Source organism: Hemitrygon akajei, chromosome 9 (assembly GCF_048418815.1).
Source record: "Hemitrygon akajei chromosome 9, sHemAka1.3, whole genome shotgun sequence".
In the NCBI taxonomy this organism is placed as follows: Eukaryota; Metazoa; Chordata; class Chondrichthyes; order Myliobatiformes; family Dasyatidae; genus Hemitrygon; species Hemitrygon akajei.
Window position 1 is genome coordinate 142,929,814 of NC_133132.1, and position 19,505 is coordinate 142,949,318.

At 37.4% G+C, this 19,505-nt stretch overlaps 1 protein-coding gene across 2 annotated transcripts in view; it reads left to right on the forward strand.

The window, feature by feature from the left end:
• The window catches only part of xkr6b (XK, Kell blood group complex subunit-related family, member 6b), a 461,182-nt gene that overhangs the window by 24,875 nt on the left and 416,802 nt on the right, over positions 1 to 19,505 (forward strand). The window contains exons 2-3 of one of the 2 annotated variants that reach the window (XM_073057170.1): positions 3,395 to 3,458; positions 8,283 to 8,305. The exons of the other annotated variant lie outside the window; for it this stretch is intronic. Of the exons in view, the coding sequence (XP_072913271.1) occupies positions 3,395 to 3,458; positions 8,283 to 8,305 (87 nt within the window). The remainder of the gene's footprint in view (positions 1 to 3,394; positions 3,459 to 8,282; positions 8,306 to 19,505) is intronic. 2 annotated transcript variants of the gene reach the window in all.

The window sequence follows — 19,505 nt, forward strand, 5'->3', positions numbered from 1 at the left end:
CACTACGGTGTTCCGAAGCATTTTATGACCAGTGAATTTTGCTCTGCACTGTTGCAACTAGTTTTCCAAAGAATGTCTTTAAAAAATAAACAATGGAAATGCAAAACACTTATTCCTGTTTGGAAAAGGTTGAATGAGAAAAAATTAGACTGGAGGAATTCCCAGCTTATGGTGGGATCCTCTGTAATCCGTTAAATCAATTTTATACCTGTATATTATCTGTTCATTGCTTCATTGGAAAAATGCTGGCAACGTAGCTGCACAGAAATAGCTATGAAAGTTGCTTATATGCAGACTTGGACCATGTAATTTTTGTAGTGAGGGGGATGCAGAAGATGTGTGGAATTTCGGTAGCAGAAGTTCTAAGTGAAAGATCATATTTGAAAGAGGGAACTGCTGATAGGGATTGGTCAGATCTGGATGGATGAGCTGTGGATATGGTAGAAATTAAATTTGAGAAAAGTGAAGATGTAGCAATGTATGCATAGCAAGTATGCTGCTGTGAATCACAGGGCTAAATTAATTGCAGATACACTCATTTGCTTAAGTGCAATGGAAGTGCACAGGTAGCAAGAGTAATATTTGTAGGGAAACTTTTGCATTACAAGGGAATGATGTGTGTTGCTGAGACTTCACTGGCTGCATATTGCTTCAGGATATCATGAAGTTAGAGATTCTACATTATATAGGTGTTAGTTTATGCAATAGGCAATTTTCAGGAACACTGATATATGACAACTTGTCTAATTTTCTTTAAATTACTTGAGTTTGCAATGAAAGAGCTTGATGGAGTGTGATTCAATATAATGTGCAGTATGTATATGAATATTGTATAATATTGCTCATCATTAAGTTTGAAGTGATTTTCTTAGTTGTCTGCCATCTTCCTGTTGCAGATTTTTTTGGTTCTACTCTTTCTTCCTTGGTGTTGTTTTGAAGTTCATTATGCTTGGTTATCTTTCGTCTGATTAAAAGGGATGTTATTGCCTGGACACTGTCTTTTATTCCTATTATTCTCCAGTGCTTTTAGTTTCACATGATATCTTTTGTATTTGGATCACTTCCTTACAGCTAAGAGCACTTGAAGTATGTTCTAAAGTGTTTTATTTACTACTATGCCTTGTTTTTTTGCTGTTGACTGCTTAACATCCTCTTTGACCATCTGCACATTATGAAGGAAGGTGGATTGAAGTTGCTTTCGTCTAACTTCCTACTGCCTTCTAAATTCAGATCATATTCAGAACCAGAATCAGGTTTAATATCACTGGTATATGATGTGATATTAAGTTTGCTGTGCGGCAGTGGTACATTGCAATACATAATAACAACTGTGAATTACAGTAACATATATACACAAGATAGTTAAATAGTGCAGAAAAACCCCTTCATTAGCCATGTTATTTATCTGGCAGCATCATATCTACTCTTGGAAAATTCTGTTGTTATAATTGGAGCCTATTCATCTTTTTACCATTGGCATGGTAGGCGGGTCAATTTACATTTTAATTCCAAGATCGAATATTACATTTCTTACCACAGACCCTTTTGGTAAACAAAGTTTATGCTTTCAGTACATTTTCATAGATGTCATACGTCGGGGAAATTCTGAAAGTAATGGTAAATATAAATAGAGAAAAGGAAGTATTGATAAGTTACAAAGTTATGACTTATTCCTTATGACTGATTATAAACTGAGTTTAGTTCCATTTGTGCTGCTGACTTTCTACATAAGTATTGTAAGACAAGAGAAATGGTCAGTAATGCAATGCAATAATTTCCCACTTTCCAAGGAGTTTTAATCACATGCTTGCTTTGGTCTGCTCATATAATGATTTATACCTGAATATTGTTTATGAGTTTAGTGAATGATTGTGTCAAATTGGAGTAACATTGAAGTGATTTTTTTTTTCTGTAGTTGTTATTACCTGTGGATGACCATTCTAATCTTAAGTAGGTATCTTTTGTAAGATAGTGTCATCTCTACCTACCCTCCTTATTGGAAAGGTCACTTTGAGCTGAGGTTTAACGTGACATATGACTGAAAGAATATATGATTCAGATCATTTATGCAAACATTGTTGGAAAGTGCCCAGATGGAGAAAGTAATTCTATTTCAATGGATTAAAGAGGAGTTAGTAGATCTGGACATCCTTGTATGATCTTTATCTGATTCTCAGCTCTTTAGGCAATGTCACAGAAACCAGCATGTCTGTGTTATCCTATTGAGTTGTGACTGTTTCTTAGCAGTTACTCTCAGCGGGTACTTCACTGCACATCTTTGCTTGTGACACAAGACCCCTGTGAAGATTTTTCTGTTGCCTGGTGAGTTTCTGTGCTATGTTTTTCTGCTAACACTGATTCCGGTAATGATGAAGGTTAGCTGCTCATTTTGTATGGGTTGAGTTCATAATAGCCTCCAATCATTCTAGTGTTCACTTTTCTAGACTTCTCCGAGAACATCCTCATCATCAGTGGAATGTTTGCACTACATTCAAGGCTGAAACATTGGCAACTGTGTTCAGGCACCAATATGAAGTAGATAATCTATCTTGACTTGCTTTTGAAATTCCCACCATCACAATAACAGTCCTAAGTAAATTCTATTTCTTATGTTCTTATGTCATGCAGTATCTTGAAGAAAGAACACAGTTAATCTTTTAGTTCAATGTTCTGCAAGAGTTGTGACCAGCAGACTAGCCAAATGCCAGATGTTGGGATTGGGTTGGGCAGCTGTTTTTTGACTGGCCTCAGTCATGATGGCTGCCTCCTGTGTCATAAATTTTCTGAGGAGAGACAGTCAATTGAAATGTTATCCCCGTGTCCCTCTCCATGATGCTGCCTTGACCTGTTGAGGATTTCCAACTTTTTCATGCATTAATCATGCTGTCTAATTGTAATCCAGTGCTATGCAATTTAACATATAAAGATGAATCCTTTGGAATCACAGCTACTGCTGTACAAGAGGCCTGGCATTATCTTCTTCTGCAAGCAGTCAGATTTCTTTTCAAAGAGTAAGTAGACAACATTATTCCAATGCTATTTGTGATCCAAGTTTCTCATTTGTTTTGGGCCATGTTATTGGTTTTTACAGAATACTATTTGATGTTGATGCAATATAGAAAGTATTTTGATATGCTTCATGTTGTTAAATTATAGTTGCAGTATCAAGTAATCAAACATGATGTGTATAAGGAAGTTACACTTGTAGGTGAAAGTAATTTATCTCTCATTGGCAATTTATTAAAAACAGCTGGGTATCACTGATTTGAAATGTTTCTACATCTTTCAAAAGTACTTAAGTGCCTCTTCAGGAGTTGAAAACCTCTGTATAATTACATTTAAGAGAAAGTCTGCAGATGCTGGAAATCCAAGTAACACACATAAAATGCTGGAGGAACTCAGCAGGCCAGGCAGCATCTATGCATCTTGCTGAAGGGTCTCGGCCCGATATGTCGACTGTACTCTTTTTCCATAGATGCTGCCTGGCCTGCTGAGTTCCTCCACCATTTTGTGTGTGTTACTAATATAATTACATTTATTTAGTGATTGGCACATTTAGGTAACATCGCAGTATGTGCAACAACTGGGGGTATAGATTTTTTTTTGCTACTGCAGACAAATCAAGCCCTGTGACCTCCTGTTCTTTTAAGAGGTAATCCAAGCTTTAAACTACTTTTGAAATATTACTAATGAATTCTCTTGTTCAAAAGAGCAAAATCTTTTTGACTAGCATGTATGGTGGGATATATGTTTGCCTCCTGTGCAATCTATTTTTTGTGAGTATGATTTTTGTGTATTGCAAAATATGAAATATGCTGTGGCAATATTGTTTTATATATACAAAGAGGAAATCTTTCAAGTCTTATTTCTGGCCCTTATTTGAATGGGCAGATTGCTGTGTGTATTGGGTGCATTTGACTAGATTGTGGTGGTTCCAAACATTCGCAAAAGTGACTGTTGATATGGGGCCAACCATGCTAAAGTGATTTTACTTTATTTATTCTTTTAAAGTATAGGTTGTGAATCAACTATGTCTAACCTCCACATTTGGAGATCAGAAGCATGTGATATTGTGGACTTTCGATGTCAGAGATAAAAATTGCCACTGAAATTTTCTTCATTCACCGTATCAAATTGTTGCAAAATGATATGTGTTGGTTTTGCAGTCTTCGAGGAAGCAAAACCAACTGTTTTGTTGTATAGGGTGCATTTTATTCCTGAAGTGGATATGCAGCTGTAATATTTGAAGCAAGGTGAACTGAGCACCAGAGAACCACTGGAAATAAGATGCTGCTACTTTGAAGTTACAGCTGCTTAATGATATACTGCAAACCAGTATTAGCTCGGAAGTCCTTAACAGAATGTTTTATACTGGCACTTCAGGGGAAACATATGACACATTTGGGGCAGTGGGTCAGTAGGTTCTATGTGAACAAGTCATAAAATAAAACAAGTTAACATAGGACATAGCCACTGCACTCACTAGCAGGCTTGATCTGCATTGTAATGTTAAATCTGCTGGTGAGATTCTCTTTTCTGTGATTAGCAGAATTTTGGATTACAGTAACTTTTCGTCACTTGTACTTAAGTTACCAGCCTTGTGAAATGTTCGGGATAAACTATTGTGACAAGTTTCTTTGAGAGCAAGGATATTTGATGAATATTTGCTCTAGTTCACTGCTCTGTGCTATTTCTGTTTTGCTCTATATCTTTTCTTTATAATCATCTTTCCTTGTAAGTGATGAGCATCTTTTGTTTTACTATATTGTGGTGTCTGATGTGTAATTTATAGTTTCTATACTAATGTGTCTTTGCATTTATTTTAATACTTAGTTTATGCCACAGAATATATAATGAAATCCCCTAATAAACTGAGAAAACTTCTATTTTCTCTCATTTCACATTAAATTTGTATATTTCATCTTGTATGGCAGGGAGAATGTAGCTTTGGTAGGGATTATAAATAATAAAACCAAAAGCAAAACTGAGATACTGGAAATTTGAAATAAAAATCAGACAAAAGTCATCATCATCATAAAGCATAAGTTCTGGTTCTTTCTCCACGGTGATCACCAAACCAACTGAACATTACAACATGAAAAACTCAGTTTGATTTTTACAGATTGGTATGACAAGAGAATAGAGAAGCTCAGGTAGAATAACTTCTGATCAGGAATTTAGTGGAAAGCAAAAATTGGTTGCATGGATTCAGGAATAAAAAATGTTAAAAAGGAGATGACAGGAGCTCTGACATTTTAAGTATCCTTGGATATCAAGTGATGTCAGTAGTCTGATATTTGCTAATGCAGTACAATTCTGTTCAAGAGCTAAGCGAGCACAAATAATATAACTTTAGGCAACAAAGCTTTGGAATAGTAAGTTTCTCAATACTTAACTATCTGTCTTTCTAACAAGTAATTTAATAATAGTCTGGGGTTTTCAGTGTTGATAGAAACTACAGAGCCATTACATATTTTGTGGGACTGGTTAGTGGTGATGCAAAAAGGAGAAATAATTGCAAACAAAAGTATTCATGATTAGGTGAAAAAAAAGATATTATCTAGAAACTAATTAAGGTAAAGCTTGAACTAGTCTGTAATTGTTATTATTACAGATTTCAATTAAATTGTGCTTTATGAATTTTAATAGTCTATTTTAATAATGACAAATATCTGATTTCACCGAACACTAATAAAAAAAGAAAATTCTCACACTGTAAATAAAAAAGCCCTAATTATGTCTGAGTGCTCTCTTTCTTTTAATTGACAGATTGATGTCCATTTCCTTGCCATACACCTATCAGCTTGGAGCAGCTTATTGCCAAACAAATGGCAATAAACTCGGTTAACTGTGTGGAACCAGTTTTAAAAGGAAAAGAAAAACATGTATCAGAGGTATATATGACACACTTTGGTAGATGACTTAAGCAAAGTTACCAACAAATTGGGAAAGGAGCATCTACTGAAGGGCATTTTGGATAAAATACAGATTTTTAGTAATGAGAGTAAGGCTTATTGAATCCATTATGTTGTTTCACTCAATATTCTGAATACCCTTGGGTGGGAGCTGTAGTGGAACGTATTAATCCCAATGTAAATTTTCAGTTTTGGTTATGATTGTTTATAATTAGGGAAATCATTTGAGGGCTTGTTTTTTAAGCATTAAATCCACTTGAAAGAATGAAAGGTTTTGTTTCCCATATTCATTCTGAGACTTTTGCATGTAAGTGTGTGCTATGCAGTGTTTCCAAAAATCAGTTGATCAAACAAATTTGAATATATTGTGTTGACTGTGGGAGTTCCCTTGGTGTAAACCAAGCAAGCAAGTTAGTTCTGGGGGAAGCACGATAGCATAAAATTTCTGTATAATGACTAGTTTACCACCTTAATTGGAAAAATACATTGATTTCTGTATGTATTCCAGGCTACCTTCCTATCAGACTAAGGCTTCTTCCAGAGTTGATTTTTTTTTTAGATATTGTGTAGTTAATAATTTACCTACCAATGTCATATGTTTTTCACCATCTTTCTCAAATAAATGTGTAAATTAAATTATAGCTAATCTTTTAAAAGTTTCAAGAATTTTTGCCATAATGAGGTCTTGGTAGATTAGATACTGGAAGAATGTTTTTCCTGATTTATCTTGGAAAAAAGAGGTCAATAATCTAGGATTGAAATGAGTAATTTCTTCACTTAAGTCTGATGTACTTTTGGTGCTCTCAGTTCTGGAAGTTCAGTGAATGATTGTGTTGAGAACAGAAGTTGATACATTTTTATTGGTGGTGAATTTGTGGAATCCATTGCCGCAGGCATTCGTGGAGGCCAAGTGTTTACATATATTTAAGGCAGAGGTTGATAGTTTCTTGATTGGTCAAGGCATGAAGGGATACGGGGAGAAGGCAGGAAATTGGGGCTGAGAGAGAAAATGGATCAGCCATGATGAAATGGCAGAACAGACTTGATGGGCCAATTGGCCTAATTCTGATCCTACATCTAATGGTCTTAAATTTCTGGATATCAGAGGAAGTGCATAGGGCTGGAAAATTGTGAAGCAGAAGATCAGCCATGATATGCATTGTAAATCTGCATTTCTGCAGCAAAGTATTCCGTCTCCCAGAAGAAGGCCTTGTAGAATGACTCCAAGTATAGCAAATATCAACATAGCACTATGCTTCATGGCTGACAGTTACATTCTTTTTATATTCATTGTTGGCTTGGCAGCCTAGATCTAATTTGCTTTACTCTCAGGCACTCTTAACAATAATCGTTAATTAAATTTTTGATCTGTTACTACTAACAGGTTCCCATGCAGGTGTAAATGTACTTGGAGATTTACAATTTCAAATGCACAGTACTACACTTGTTAACATGAGTTGTCATCTTATACCCTGGGTCTGTTGACCCAACCTATCTGAATAGGTCAGCAGCTTACAGTTTAGAAGTATTTATGGCTTGCATGTATGTATTGTGCATTTTTTTTAACATAGATCTGTTTAAATCTTTCATGCAAACGATGATCAGTTCCCAGAACAGAGCCGAATGGAATTTGACTTGTAACCAGACCCCAGTCTCTTGCATTCCCATTAGTAACGGGTTTCTGCTTATGTGCTTTCATCCAGCTAATTATTAACCACAACAGCTGCTCTGTAATCTGCATATGGTCTAATTGCTTCTAATGAATGTTTATGCAGCATTTTGTGGAAGAATTCTAAGATGTCAGTGTACCAGATCAACCATCGTCATCCATGATTTTCTTGAAAAATCCAGTGAAGTATAACTTGTGTATCTTTAGGAATACTAGATGATTTTCACTAACACCAGAAGCACAAAGTGATCAATAACATCAGAATCAGGATCACATTTATTATCACAGACATGAAATATATTAAAAAATACTATAAATTACAATTAGATATATAAAAAGTGCCAAAAGAGATCAAAATAGTGAAATAGTGTTCATGATGGTGGAATGAAAGAAGCTGTTCCTAAAGCATTGAGTGTGCATCATCAGGCTCCTGTACCTCCTCCCTGATGGTAATAATGAGAAGAGGGCATATCCTGGATGGTGAGGGTCCTTGATGATGCATGCTGCCACCTTGACGCAATGTATCTCCTTTTGAAGGTGTCCTTGATATTGGTGAGTCTTAGTGTCCATAATGAAACTGGCTGAGTCTACAACCCTGTAGAGCTTTTTCTTTTGACCATGTGATTTAAGGACTCCGTACCAGGTGGACTGGAAGAAGCTGGAAGGTGACAGGTGGAAAATTCAAAGGGTTGGAGAAGAAGGAATCTGATAGGAGAGGAGAGTAGGAGGAGGGGCACCAGGGGAAAGTGTTAGGCAGGTTAGGAGAAATGGTAAGAGGCCAGTGTAGGGAATTGAAGAGGAAGGCAGGGGGAGATGGAGGAAGAATTACTGGAAGTTGGAGAAATCAATGTTCATGCCATTAGGTTGGAGGCTAAGTAGAAAGAATATGAGGTGTTGCTCCGCCAACTTGAGAGTGGCCACATCGTGACAAAAGAGGAGGTTATGGACCAAAATGTTAGAACGGGAATGGGGATAGAAATTAAAGTGGCTGGCCGCTGGGTAATTCTCTTTTTTGCAGATGGAGCAGAGGGGCTTGACAGGGCAGTCCCACAATTTACGCCAGGTCTCATCAATGTGGGGGAGGCCACATCTAGATGACCTCAACAGATCTGCAGGTGAGGGAGGAGGTGAATGGGTGGGTGTAGCACTTCTGCTGCTTGCAGGGAGAAGTGCAAGGAGGGAGATTAGTGGGGAGGGACGAATGGGCAATGAAATCATGGAGGGAGGATCCCTGTGGAAAGCAGAGAGTGGGGGAAAGAGGTAAAGATGTGTTTAATGGTAGAGGCCCGTTGAAGTTGGTGGAAGTTGCGGAGAATGATGTGTTGGATGCGTAAGCTTGTGGTGTGTTAGGTGAGGACAAGAGGCCTACAGAGAAGAAGTCATCACCCTGACACAGTGGTGTCAAGAAAACAACCTCTCCCTCAATGTTGCAAAAACAAAAGGAGCTGGTTGTAAACTACAGGAAGAATAGAGACAGGCTAGCCCCTATTGACATCAGTGGATCTGGGGTTGAGAGGGTGAACAGCTTTAAATGCTTTGGCATAAACATCACTGAGAATCTCACATGGTCTGTACATACTGGCTGTGTGGTGAAAAAGCCCAGCAGCACCTCTTTCACTTCAGACGGTTGAAGAAGTTTGGTATAGGCCCCTAAATCCTAAGAACTTTCTACAGGGGTACAATTGAGAGCATCTTGACTGGCTGCATCACTGCCTGGTATGGGCACTGTATTTCCCTCAATCGCAGGACTGCAAAGAGTGGTGCGGACAGCCCAGTGCATCTGTAGATGTGAACTTCCCACTATTCAGGGTATTTACAAGGATAGGTGTAAAAAGGGCCCGAAGGATCATTGGGGACCCGAGTCACTCTAACCACAAACTGTTCCAGCTGCTGCCATTCGGGAAGCGCGGTGTAAAAGCCAGGACCAACAGGCCCCGAGACAGCTTCTTCCACCAGGCCATCAGACTGCTTAATTCATGCTGACACAACTGTATTTTTATGTTATATTGACTGTCCTGTTGTACATACTATTTATTATAAGTTACTATAAATTGCACATTGCACATTTTGACAGAGGTGTACTGTAAAGATTTTTACTCCTCATGTATATGAAGGATGTAAGTAATAAAGTCAATTCAATTCAGCTCTATCCCTGTTGAATGCCCTTCCCTTGGACAACATTGGTGGCGTGGAGAGGGGAGACTTGCAGCTTGGGCAACTGCTGGTCTTCCATTAAAAAAAACCTTACTTAGGCTTGCGCCCTGGAAACTTTCCAAGGCGCAAATCCATGGTCTTTCAAGACTAACTTTCAAGACTAATGTAGTGTTCTCATTCAGGTGTAAAAGCTCTGAACTAAACACCGAGGTAAACCGTAGTCAATGAGGCATGATCACAGTAAGATTAACTGTTCACTTTTCCACATTAACGTATGGTGAAAACTGTTGATAAAACAATTCAAAATATATACAGTATTTGTTTCCTTCTTGGCATCACATTTACATCATAAATACCTGCAAAAGTAAAACTACAACAAACTATATTACATTAAAGTACAACATAGAGTCAGAATCTACCTACGCCATCAACTGGCTTTAAATACACTTCAACACAAGCTATCCAGCAACTCTTTCAATAGCACAAGAAAATAAACTTTATCAACCGTCATTACTTTTAACAGAATCAGCGTTAACATTTTTACATCAATATATTGATTATCTTATGAACTTACGGCGTTGCTTCTATGATGTTTCTTAGTGCGTAGAAAGAAACTTTCCTTGCACTGATCCTGCACACACAAGCCCCCTCCTTCCCGTTTCTCTAAACCGGTATTTTCCCACAAGACGCGGCGAAACCAGGTGTGACGTCATCGCATGCCTCGATACATCACAGAAAACAAATTTACTTTCAACGACCTTAACTTTTAACTAGAAAATAATTACAAACGAATTACTAAAACGAAAGTGTAATAAACTAAACAAATGCCTTAAGGGCAACACAGGAGGCCTACTACTACCTACATCCCTGTTGAAGCAACGGAAAGCAGGTAGTCACTTATGATGTTAGGTTTTGCCTTTCGGGAAATAATAGCATGCAAACCCTGAATCCAATTATGTCTGGAGCTTCATTCATAATTGCTTTTTGCTGTTACAATAGCCCTCTGTAGGTCATAACTGGACTTGCAGAGCTCTGGATCACTAGTCTTGTATGCCACAGATTTAGGCCTCAGCAGACTGCGAATCTCCAATTCATCCACGCTTCTGGGTTTGGTAAGTCACTCATCCACACAGATCTTGATGAAGTAAGTGACGATTGTGGCGTATTCATTCACATCAGAAGATAAATCTTTGAATATGGTCCACTAAGCAATCCTCCTACTCCCTTGACCTTTCCTTCGCGGTTCCTCACCAATGGTTCTGCAGCCCTCGGTCTCTGCCTACCTCTACACCGGGGGTAGAGGTACAGCTATGTGGTCACACTTGCCAAAGCGCAGGTGTGGAAAAGCACGGTTCGCGCATTCTTATGGTGGTGTTGGCACTTCCTGTTCCACAGGTGACATGTTGGTGGTACTTTGGCAGAGACTTCAAGCTGGCCTGGCTGAAGTACCCCTCAATGACCAGGGTGGCATCAGGATGTGCTGTCTTGTGACTGCTCAGCTCTACCAGTGTCAGTGTGATATTGATCAGGGTGGAATGTACATTGCAACCAGGATGACAGTGGAAAACTCTCACTGCAGATAGAACAGAGACACTTGACCACCAGATATTCCGGCTCAGGGGAGTAGGACTGAGATGGAACTGCCATGTCTATGCACCACACTGAGTTAATCATGAAGTAAACACCGCTGCCTCTGTCTTTACCTGACCCCGCTGTCTGGACCATGCGGTGGAAGATGAAGTTCTTAGGCTGGAGTATGTGTCCAGAATGCTGGGAGTGAGCCCTGTCTCTGTGAAGCAAAATATGCAGCAGTCCTTGATGTCCCTCTGGAACTGCAATCTTGCTCTGAGGTCTTCAGTTTTATTTTCCAAAGACTGTACGTTAGTCAGGAGTGGGGGCCTGAAGGCTCTGTGTTTCAGTTTTATCCACAGCTCAGCCTGGTGGCTATGCTTCCTTAAGCATCATCAGTGTGTTGCTTGCCAGCTACCTGTCTGTGGCTAAAATTAAACGTGGGTTAAATTTCCAGCCACCAATTTCATACTTTTCTGAAATAATAGGGTATCTTGAACTTACTATTCTCTTCATGAGAAGAAATCCAGAAAGGAAATTTAAAAATATTGATGTTATTGAAGTAACTTTCTGTACTTGTCCAGGACCATAAAGCTTCATCTAGCATGCTTCCAGTTTCTAAGCTTTCCTCATCATCAGATGGTCCATCTCTGACTCTTCCTATCCCTTCTATTTTTTTTTATTCTTATTTCCATTTTTGGGAACAGACTAATATTTTGTGGAAGCATACTGCCATTGCTACCTCTGTTGTACTTGCTCTTCTCCCGCTTCCAGTAAGAGCATTTATTGCCCTCTTTCCAAATATCCTCAATGGTCAAATAGCTTAAAGGAATGGCATATTTTTCAGTGTTAGCATATCCACATGAGTGGATTTGATTTGTCTCCCCCTTTTTTTTTGTTCATCTGAAGATTCTTTTCCACTGTGTTGTGTTTGAACTAAATTCTTTAAATCTATTTCCATATTCAACTGGTAGTTCTCTGCTGTTTCTCACATTTGTATAAATCCATTACCAAACATATCTCAGACCTCGTCCACAAATCTCACATGCCCCCCCCGCCACACCTGCATGAAAGGGCCATTCCTTCTTTGAAATTTTGGGAATTCTGTGGTATCCTTTATTACATGAAAGTTCATTAGAGCAAAATGACTTATTCCTCTTGTTCCTCTCAAGGGGAAAAAGACTCCTGTTAATTTATTTAATTGTGTTAATTTCTCACAATGTTATTGTATCTTCATTGAGGAGAGCAAGTACAAACTGGGTGGTTGCTTTGCAAAACATTTCATTTCAGATGGCATATGACTAAGGTTTCCAGTAATTCTATGCTTCACTCTCATTTTACTGCGCTGTGCTGACAAATGACACTTCACCATACAAGGTGTTACTTGATTCTCTGGATTCTATGTTGAGTTTAATAATTCCAATAATGATTCTGCATTTTCAATTTTTCAATTTTTCTTCCTCCGATGCAAATTTTAATTAATGCTTCAGTATTTCCTCCTTTGGCCTTCTGTCATTATCCCCTTTGCTGTATAATCTCCTTGTCTTCTGTTTTGTCACATCGTGTGACTCTTTATTGCTATAAACCCATTAACATTCCTAATTTATAAAGAAATGTCATTTAAAAAAAACGTGTTTCTTGCTCTTTGCAGGTGTTGCCCGATCAGCAGAATATTTCTAAATTTTTAGATATTTTTTCAAAATTTCACTATTCATTTATTTTCTTTTTAAAAAAAGGGTCCTTGATAAGCAATCCTCCCCATCAGAAAACTCTTCATGTGGATAAATGAATTCACCAAACCCTTAAGGTCTTGAGAATGTAAATCTTTTTGATGGTGGATTTAAAATTTAATTCTGATAAAGAAGTCAGGAAACAATTTTCAAGTTTCTAGATTTATGAGTTTTCATTGAAAAGTGTAGATTACAACATATCCTGTTTCAATAAATAGACAAACCATAGTGAGTAAAGTGAAGGAAGTATAAAGAAGGGGTGGAGAGGAGCAAATGGAAAAGTTTGGACTTTGATTTTATCGTAATAAAGAAGATAAAGAATTCTTTTTGATCTGTGTAGAAGGGACATGTATTTTGGATATTGTTGATATTTTGTGGTACAAAATATTACTTTGAGCAGTGAAGGCAGATTCACTGGATATTAAAATGTAACCACATTTGGTGACGACCTGCATATTAGTGGAACTTTTGTTGTCTTTTGCATTCAAAAAAATTGGCAAAATATTTTTCCCCTTGTATTTCAAGACATTGTTTTCTTTCTAGTGGAGGGGAAATAATGTGAATATAGACAAAGTTATGGAAATATTGTACCATACCATTTTGGCATTGGCTATTGGAAAATGGTCTATTTCCTTTTTTGTATACTTATTTACAGGTCAGATAAACTGTTAGAAAGACTAAAGTACTAAAGCAAACCCCCGTGTATGCAGAAAATCAGAAGTGCAATATACTGGAAATATTCAACAGATCTGGTAGTATTCTGGAGATTCATCAGATCATTGACTTGGGATTAGAAGAATCAGAAATGGACCATCTGAAGATGAGGGAAGGGTAAAAATTGGTAAATGACTGATGGAGCTTTCCAGACTTGGAAAAGCACATGAAATGACAGTAATAAACAGCAATGTTTTTATCCTTTTTTTCTTTCTGTAATTGTTCCCATGGTTGAAAAGGTGGATTGAAGTTGTCTTAATATTTCAAAAGGAATGAAATTGGTGGCTTAATTTCAGTAGTAAACGAGATGTTGGGAATTAATGCACTGATGATGTTAATGTTTAACATCTTTCCTTGAGATGCTGCCTGTACTGCTGACTGATTTTCCACATTTTTTTTGCGTCAGTATAGCAATAATTTATTGTCTTCATTTAGTTTGGGAATAAAAGATCATATTCCAACATCTTCTCTCTGATCTGTAATGATCTTTGTGCAAACTATTGTCAACAGGTAACTTCAAATGTTACCTCCAAAATAATGGGATTTTATAAAATTTAAGCTTGATAGTTTGCTCAACAAGACGAGTGATTATGCATCAGATAGCCTATTGTTGCAATATTAAGGATTCAAAGTACATTTATTATCAAATGCTGTATAGATTTTCCAACATTGAGACCCATCTACTTACAGGCTGCCATAAAGCAAGAAATGCAAAAGAACCCCAATTTAAAAAAAAGACCCAACACCCAATGTGCAGAGAAAGAGGGAAAACAGCACAAGCACAAGCACAAGCAGGCAACAATATTCGAAACCAAATTGAGTCCATAGACCCGGAGCCCGGAGCAGCCTGAGTAGGCCCAGTTCATCACACAGCGGAGCAAATCACCACAAAGCTGGCAGATACAAAATGAATAGCAGCTGGAGCAGTCTCACAGCCTCAGTGTCATGGAGAGAGGAGTAAATGTCATGGAAAAGTGAGTGGTATTAGTCCAAACCTCACCTCCTGTCCTGACATCCTGCCTTTTCAGCCTATTTGAGCCGGCAGTAAAATTGTCCAAGCACTAGGACCTGGGCCTTGCTGCATCGATATTCTCTGGGGCCTGACCTCCTCTACACCGATGACTCCCCAATTCGCTTGTTCCAACTCCAACGCTGTCTCGACCATGTTTCTTTCTGGAACATGCCACATTCCAATTTTGCACCCACATGGCTCAACCCTCAAGTCAACCTTGCCTTCGCTCACCTCTTTGCTTGGGGTGATCTTGCCACAGAAAATGTGTTATTAATAAGGTATTTAGTCGTATTTCAAATTAATATCAAGCTCTTTGTATTTGTAGTTTCTAAGTATACAATTAGCATGCACCCTGTCATTCACCATTTGCTGTTGAAGGGAGAAATTCAGGCAAGTGTCGTTTTCTCCTTGAAGTATAATCTAAAATTCAGTGTTTGAAAGAAAGTCTGTTTTCAGCCATTTTGTTAGTTGCACCTGATTTGTGGACATATTACACAAGTGTGATCAATTTCCATATAGATTTGCATTACTTGAAAATTAGACCTGATTTGGGTCAGATTCATGGTGCTTAAGAAGAGCTGGTATCACTGCAGATTCTGCTACCACCCTTGATGTTTGTTGCGCAAGGTAACATAGCTGCTGAATTTTGGAGACATTCAACTAATGCGTTGGTATGAAAATGCATGATCTAGTATTCTGTACAATAGTTATCATTGTAATCGTAGTAATTTTGGACTTGTGGGCTTGGCTCTTCCCCCTCTGAGAGTTGCAGATTGAAAAGTAAATAATTTTTTATTTTTTCTGAATAAAAGTAAACTCTTCTGCTATATGTTGCCAGTCTCATTGCAGTGTGTTTCACATCCCTCTCTGGTTGCTAATTCCAGATGGCTCAAAATTGAGGCAGACACAATTAAATGAGCTTAATCCCTTAAAAGACAATTGATGTACATCGATACTCTATTGATAGTTCTATTTGTGTTCTTAAATGTTATATTGCACACATTCACAAGTGTTTGCTATGATTCTGTCAGTCTAATTCTGTAAACAATATTCTGGAATCCAAGCTATGATTTCTTCTTTACTCATTAGTGAAGTTTGGACATGTCTTGGGTCATTGAGATATCTTTAACTTTTTGGATGAGACATTATATTAGGATCTAATTTTCAGCAACTTAGCAGTTTAGTTAATCAGTTTGGCAATTGTAACAGATGAATAGCAAGAGCCTATAATGATTTAAGTCTTTAGGACTGAAGTGCAAAATCTATGTTCATAACCATCTGTCAGCACAGTTGAGTGTATATTAACATATTCAAAAGATTTCTGTCTTCCATTTTGTGAAGGCTTCAAGCCATTTTAAAAACAATGAGGTCTGCAGTGCCTGGCATTTTGCTGAACACTCAAAGCAAAAAGGCTATGGATACTGAAAACCTAAAATAAAAACAAAGAGCTGGACATACTGATGAAAGGTCATTGACCTGAAGCATTTACTTTCTCCAGAGATGCTGTCTGACCTTGAGTGCTTGCAGCATTTAGTGTTCTCAATTCTTGATCAAGAACTTTTGTTGATCAAGAAAAGATGAGCAAGTGAGGGTGAGTTTGGCTGTTGGGTTGTAAGGATGCTTGAAGGTGCAACAATTTGAAATTTTTGTATGTTAAAGCTTTGAACCAGGATAAGAAATGCACTTTTGCTAAGACATTTACATTTTTTGTTTACCCATTGTCACTAAAATTAATTTCTGGTGCAAATTGACTTTGTAGGATGTCACTTTCAGATTCTGGTGTATGTCAATTTTATTAGCAGCATTTCAAATCTTGGTGTACTAATTCCTAACAGCTCATTGAATAGATAACAAATATTTGGGAAGGATGTGTTAAGCATGAGCTGTTCAGTGTAGATGCTGAAGGAAAATGAAAATATCTGTTTGCCTTGGGGCTGCCCCTTTTCTGTGGTTTGCTTGAGACACAGAATGATAAACATTACTACAAATTTGAAAAATAATGCTTCCTTCCTGTCTGGATATTTACCACCTCTGTTGAAAATGTGGAACTGAAAATGAGTCTTTCATAATCCAATTTGGTTTCTGAGTTTTTAATAATTATTAACAGACTCTAATGTTAAAGCATGATGAGCATTTTTTCAATTTCATCAGAAAATTCTGGTATTGGCTGTTTGATCAACACAGATCCAACCACCTCTTGTTTTCCATTATCCACTTCAACTCAAATACTCTTTCCCACCTCATTTCTGAAGACGATAAATAGAAAACCTCAAAAATGTAATCAGTAAGTGGAACCTAAAACATTTTCTTACTGTCAAAATACTTTAAGAACTTAGGACCGATGGGACAAGAAATACTGAGGAAATATTATTCTTAATTCATAAAGTAATGCATGATTTGAACCATGATTTTGATTGTATATCATTGCAGTTGAATTTGACTTTTCGTGGAATTTCGTGGTTGCAGGAATATTAGTCTTGTCTGTAGGAAGTAATGCAATCTGTCAGTATGTCCCATTTAACTTTTCTGTAGAGAAGCTGAATGAGCCTCATACACACCATTTTAAGCTTTAGTCTAATGTTATCAGTTTCCATTTGATGATCTGGAGTAGTGAGAGATAATTTATAGCTCACTGAGATCTTAAATGAAGAAAAATATCAAGAGCTACATTTTCTATGTATTCCAGGTTATCAAATGTATTTTGTGCTGTTGACTTATTTCTCCATGCAGTTGGCTAACAGCTAGTTACAATGGTTTCAAACAAGCTCCTGGAGGAATTCAGTAGGTTGAGCTGCGTTATGTGACGAAAACAATTGTTGATGCTTTGGGTTGAAACCCTGCATCAAGTCTAAGGGTGAAAATGGAAGATTGCTAGTATTTTTGTTTGATGGATAGCTGCGGCTGTCAGTTATTTTTGTTAATCTTGCTGGTTAATTATCACTTGTAGTTTCTGCAGGGAGTTCTACAATAGTGCTCTTTTCAATACCCCAATCCCACTATTCCCATTCTTGCTCGGACTTCCCAATAAGATTTAAAATATAAGGGAATGAATCTTAGTGTTTCCATTCCCTGAAAAATTGTAGCATTTGTCAGCTAATGGATTTGGATTTGGCCGGTAGGTTGAACGTATGTTTTCAAGTTTAAAAAACAAGGAAAGCTCTGTGGGTTATGCAGCATCTATGGAGAGAGAAATAGGTTGTTGACTATTAACAGTTTCTCTCTCCACCATTACTGCTTGACCTACTCAGTATTTCTGCATTTTTGTTCTAATTTCAGCCTTTGTAAGCTTCTTTGCTTTTAGAATACTTTTTCTTAAGAGGGAAGCTCCAAGTTCTGTTTAAACATCTATTGAGATAGTACTGCTTGAAATTCTCCTTGTCCTATCTCACATTTTTACCATATTTTAATTTTAATGACATTTTTATCTGTTACCGCATCTATATTTCTTTAGACCTCCATGGAGTCATTTTAACATTGTAGGTGCAAGTTGTTAATGTGGCAAAGATGTTTTTGATATGATTATCTTTTGTTATTTCAGATATTTCATATATTTATCCAATATTCCGGTGAATTTATAATAATAAACCTCTCCTGAGATATAATTGATTAAAGACTAAAACTCTTATAATATTTGTTTTTCCCATTGAATATAATGTTTACTCACAAGATGCTGTAAGATTTTTCAGATTGTATCCATTCAAAGCTACAGAATATATAGATAGTAAGCTCTGCATTCTTAGCTTTTGAGAATATAGCATGGCAGACCTTTTAAGGCATGTGTGTTATAAAGAAGCTATATTATGTTGAATGTTATAGCGAGAGGCTTCTTTGTTATTTGGAGGTGTTATTAAGTGGTGTCATAATTCATCCATTTGTTTTTCTACAGTAGCTCATCAGAGGAGTGATGGCAGCGATATAATGGTCAGTGTCTGTAGTCTAAAAGAAGCTGAAGTCTAGCAGTCTCTGAGATGCCCGGGAGTGGGAGATGAAGTCTACAATATCAATGGTAATGGAGAAAATACTAAAGAGTCCAGATCAACATGTGGCATTTTTCTCATCTCCTGAATACCTCACACCAGTGTGCCTGGCTTTTCCAGTTTCTCATGTCAGTACTGTCTTGAGATGTAACCCCCACTATAGTTCATTAAATTAAGATACAGAATTCACCCCTCTGGTGGAAAGTTGAATTTTTTTTTTACATAAATTGGATTTTGGATCCTGATCTTGTTGGGTGTCATGCTTTGTTGGTAGCAGAGTGTCTATCCTGCATTGATTGGGTGTGAGAGTGGGTTTGGGGAGGGAGCATGGGATGGAGAGAGAGGACTTAAAAGTAAACAGATTTGTTTCAGAGGCAGCTGTGTTAGAGCATGCCTTAACTTGGCGGATTATGATGTGACTTATGTGTAAAACTTTAGAACTTGCATGTTTTGCTCAGCTAGATTACTTAGAATGTGGTATAGAGGGGATGTATACATTTGGTGGATTAAAAAATTGATTGAGAGTTTTATAACTAGATAGTCTTAGTGTCCTAAGTATTTATTTGGGATATTTGTGTAAATAATTGACTTAATAACAATATAAAGTTTTTTTTAAAATGATCAATTTTTAAGTTGGTCATTAAGCCATTTATGATGGGGTCCTTGTATCCAGAGAAACAGACCAAGGAGTCAAAGCTGAAGGCACTGGTCTTGCTTGCTTACTTCAAGACAAAATATTGTAGGTTTGATTTGGCACCAAAGATA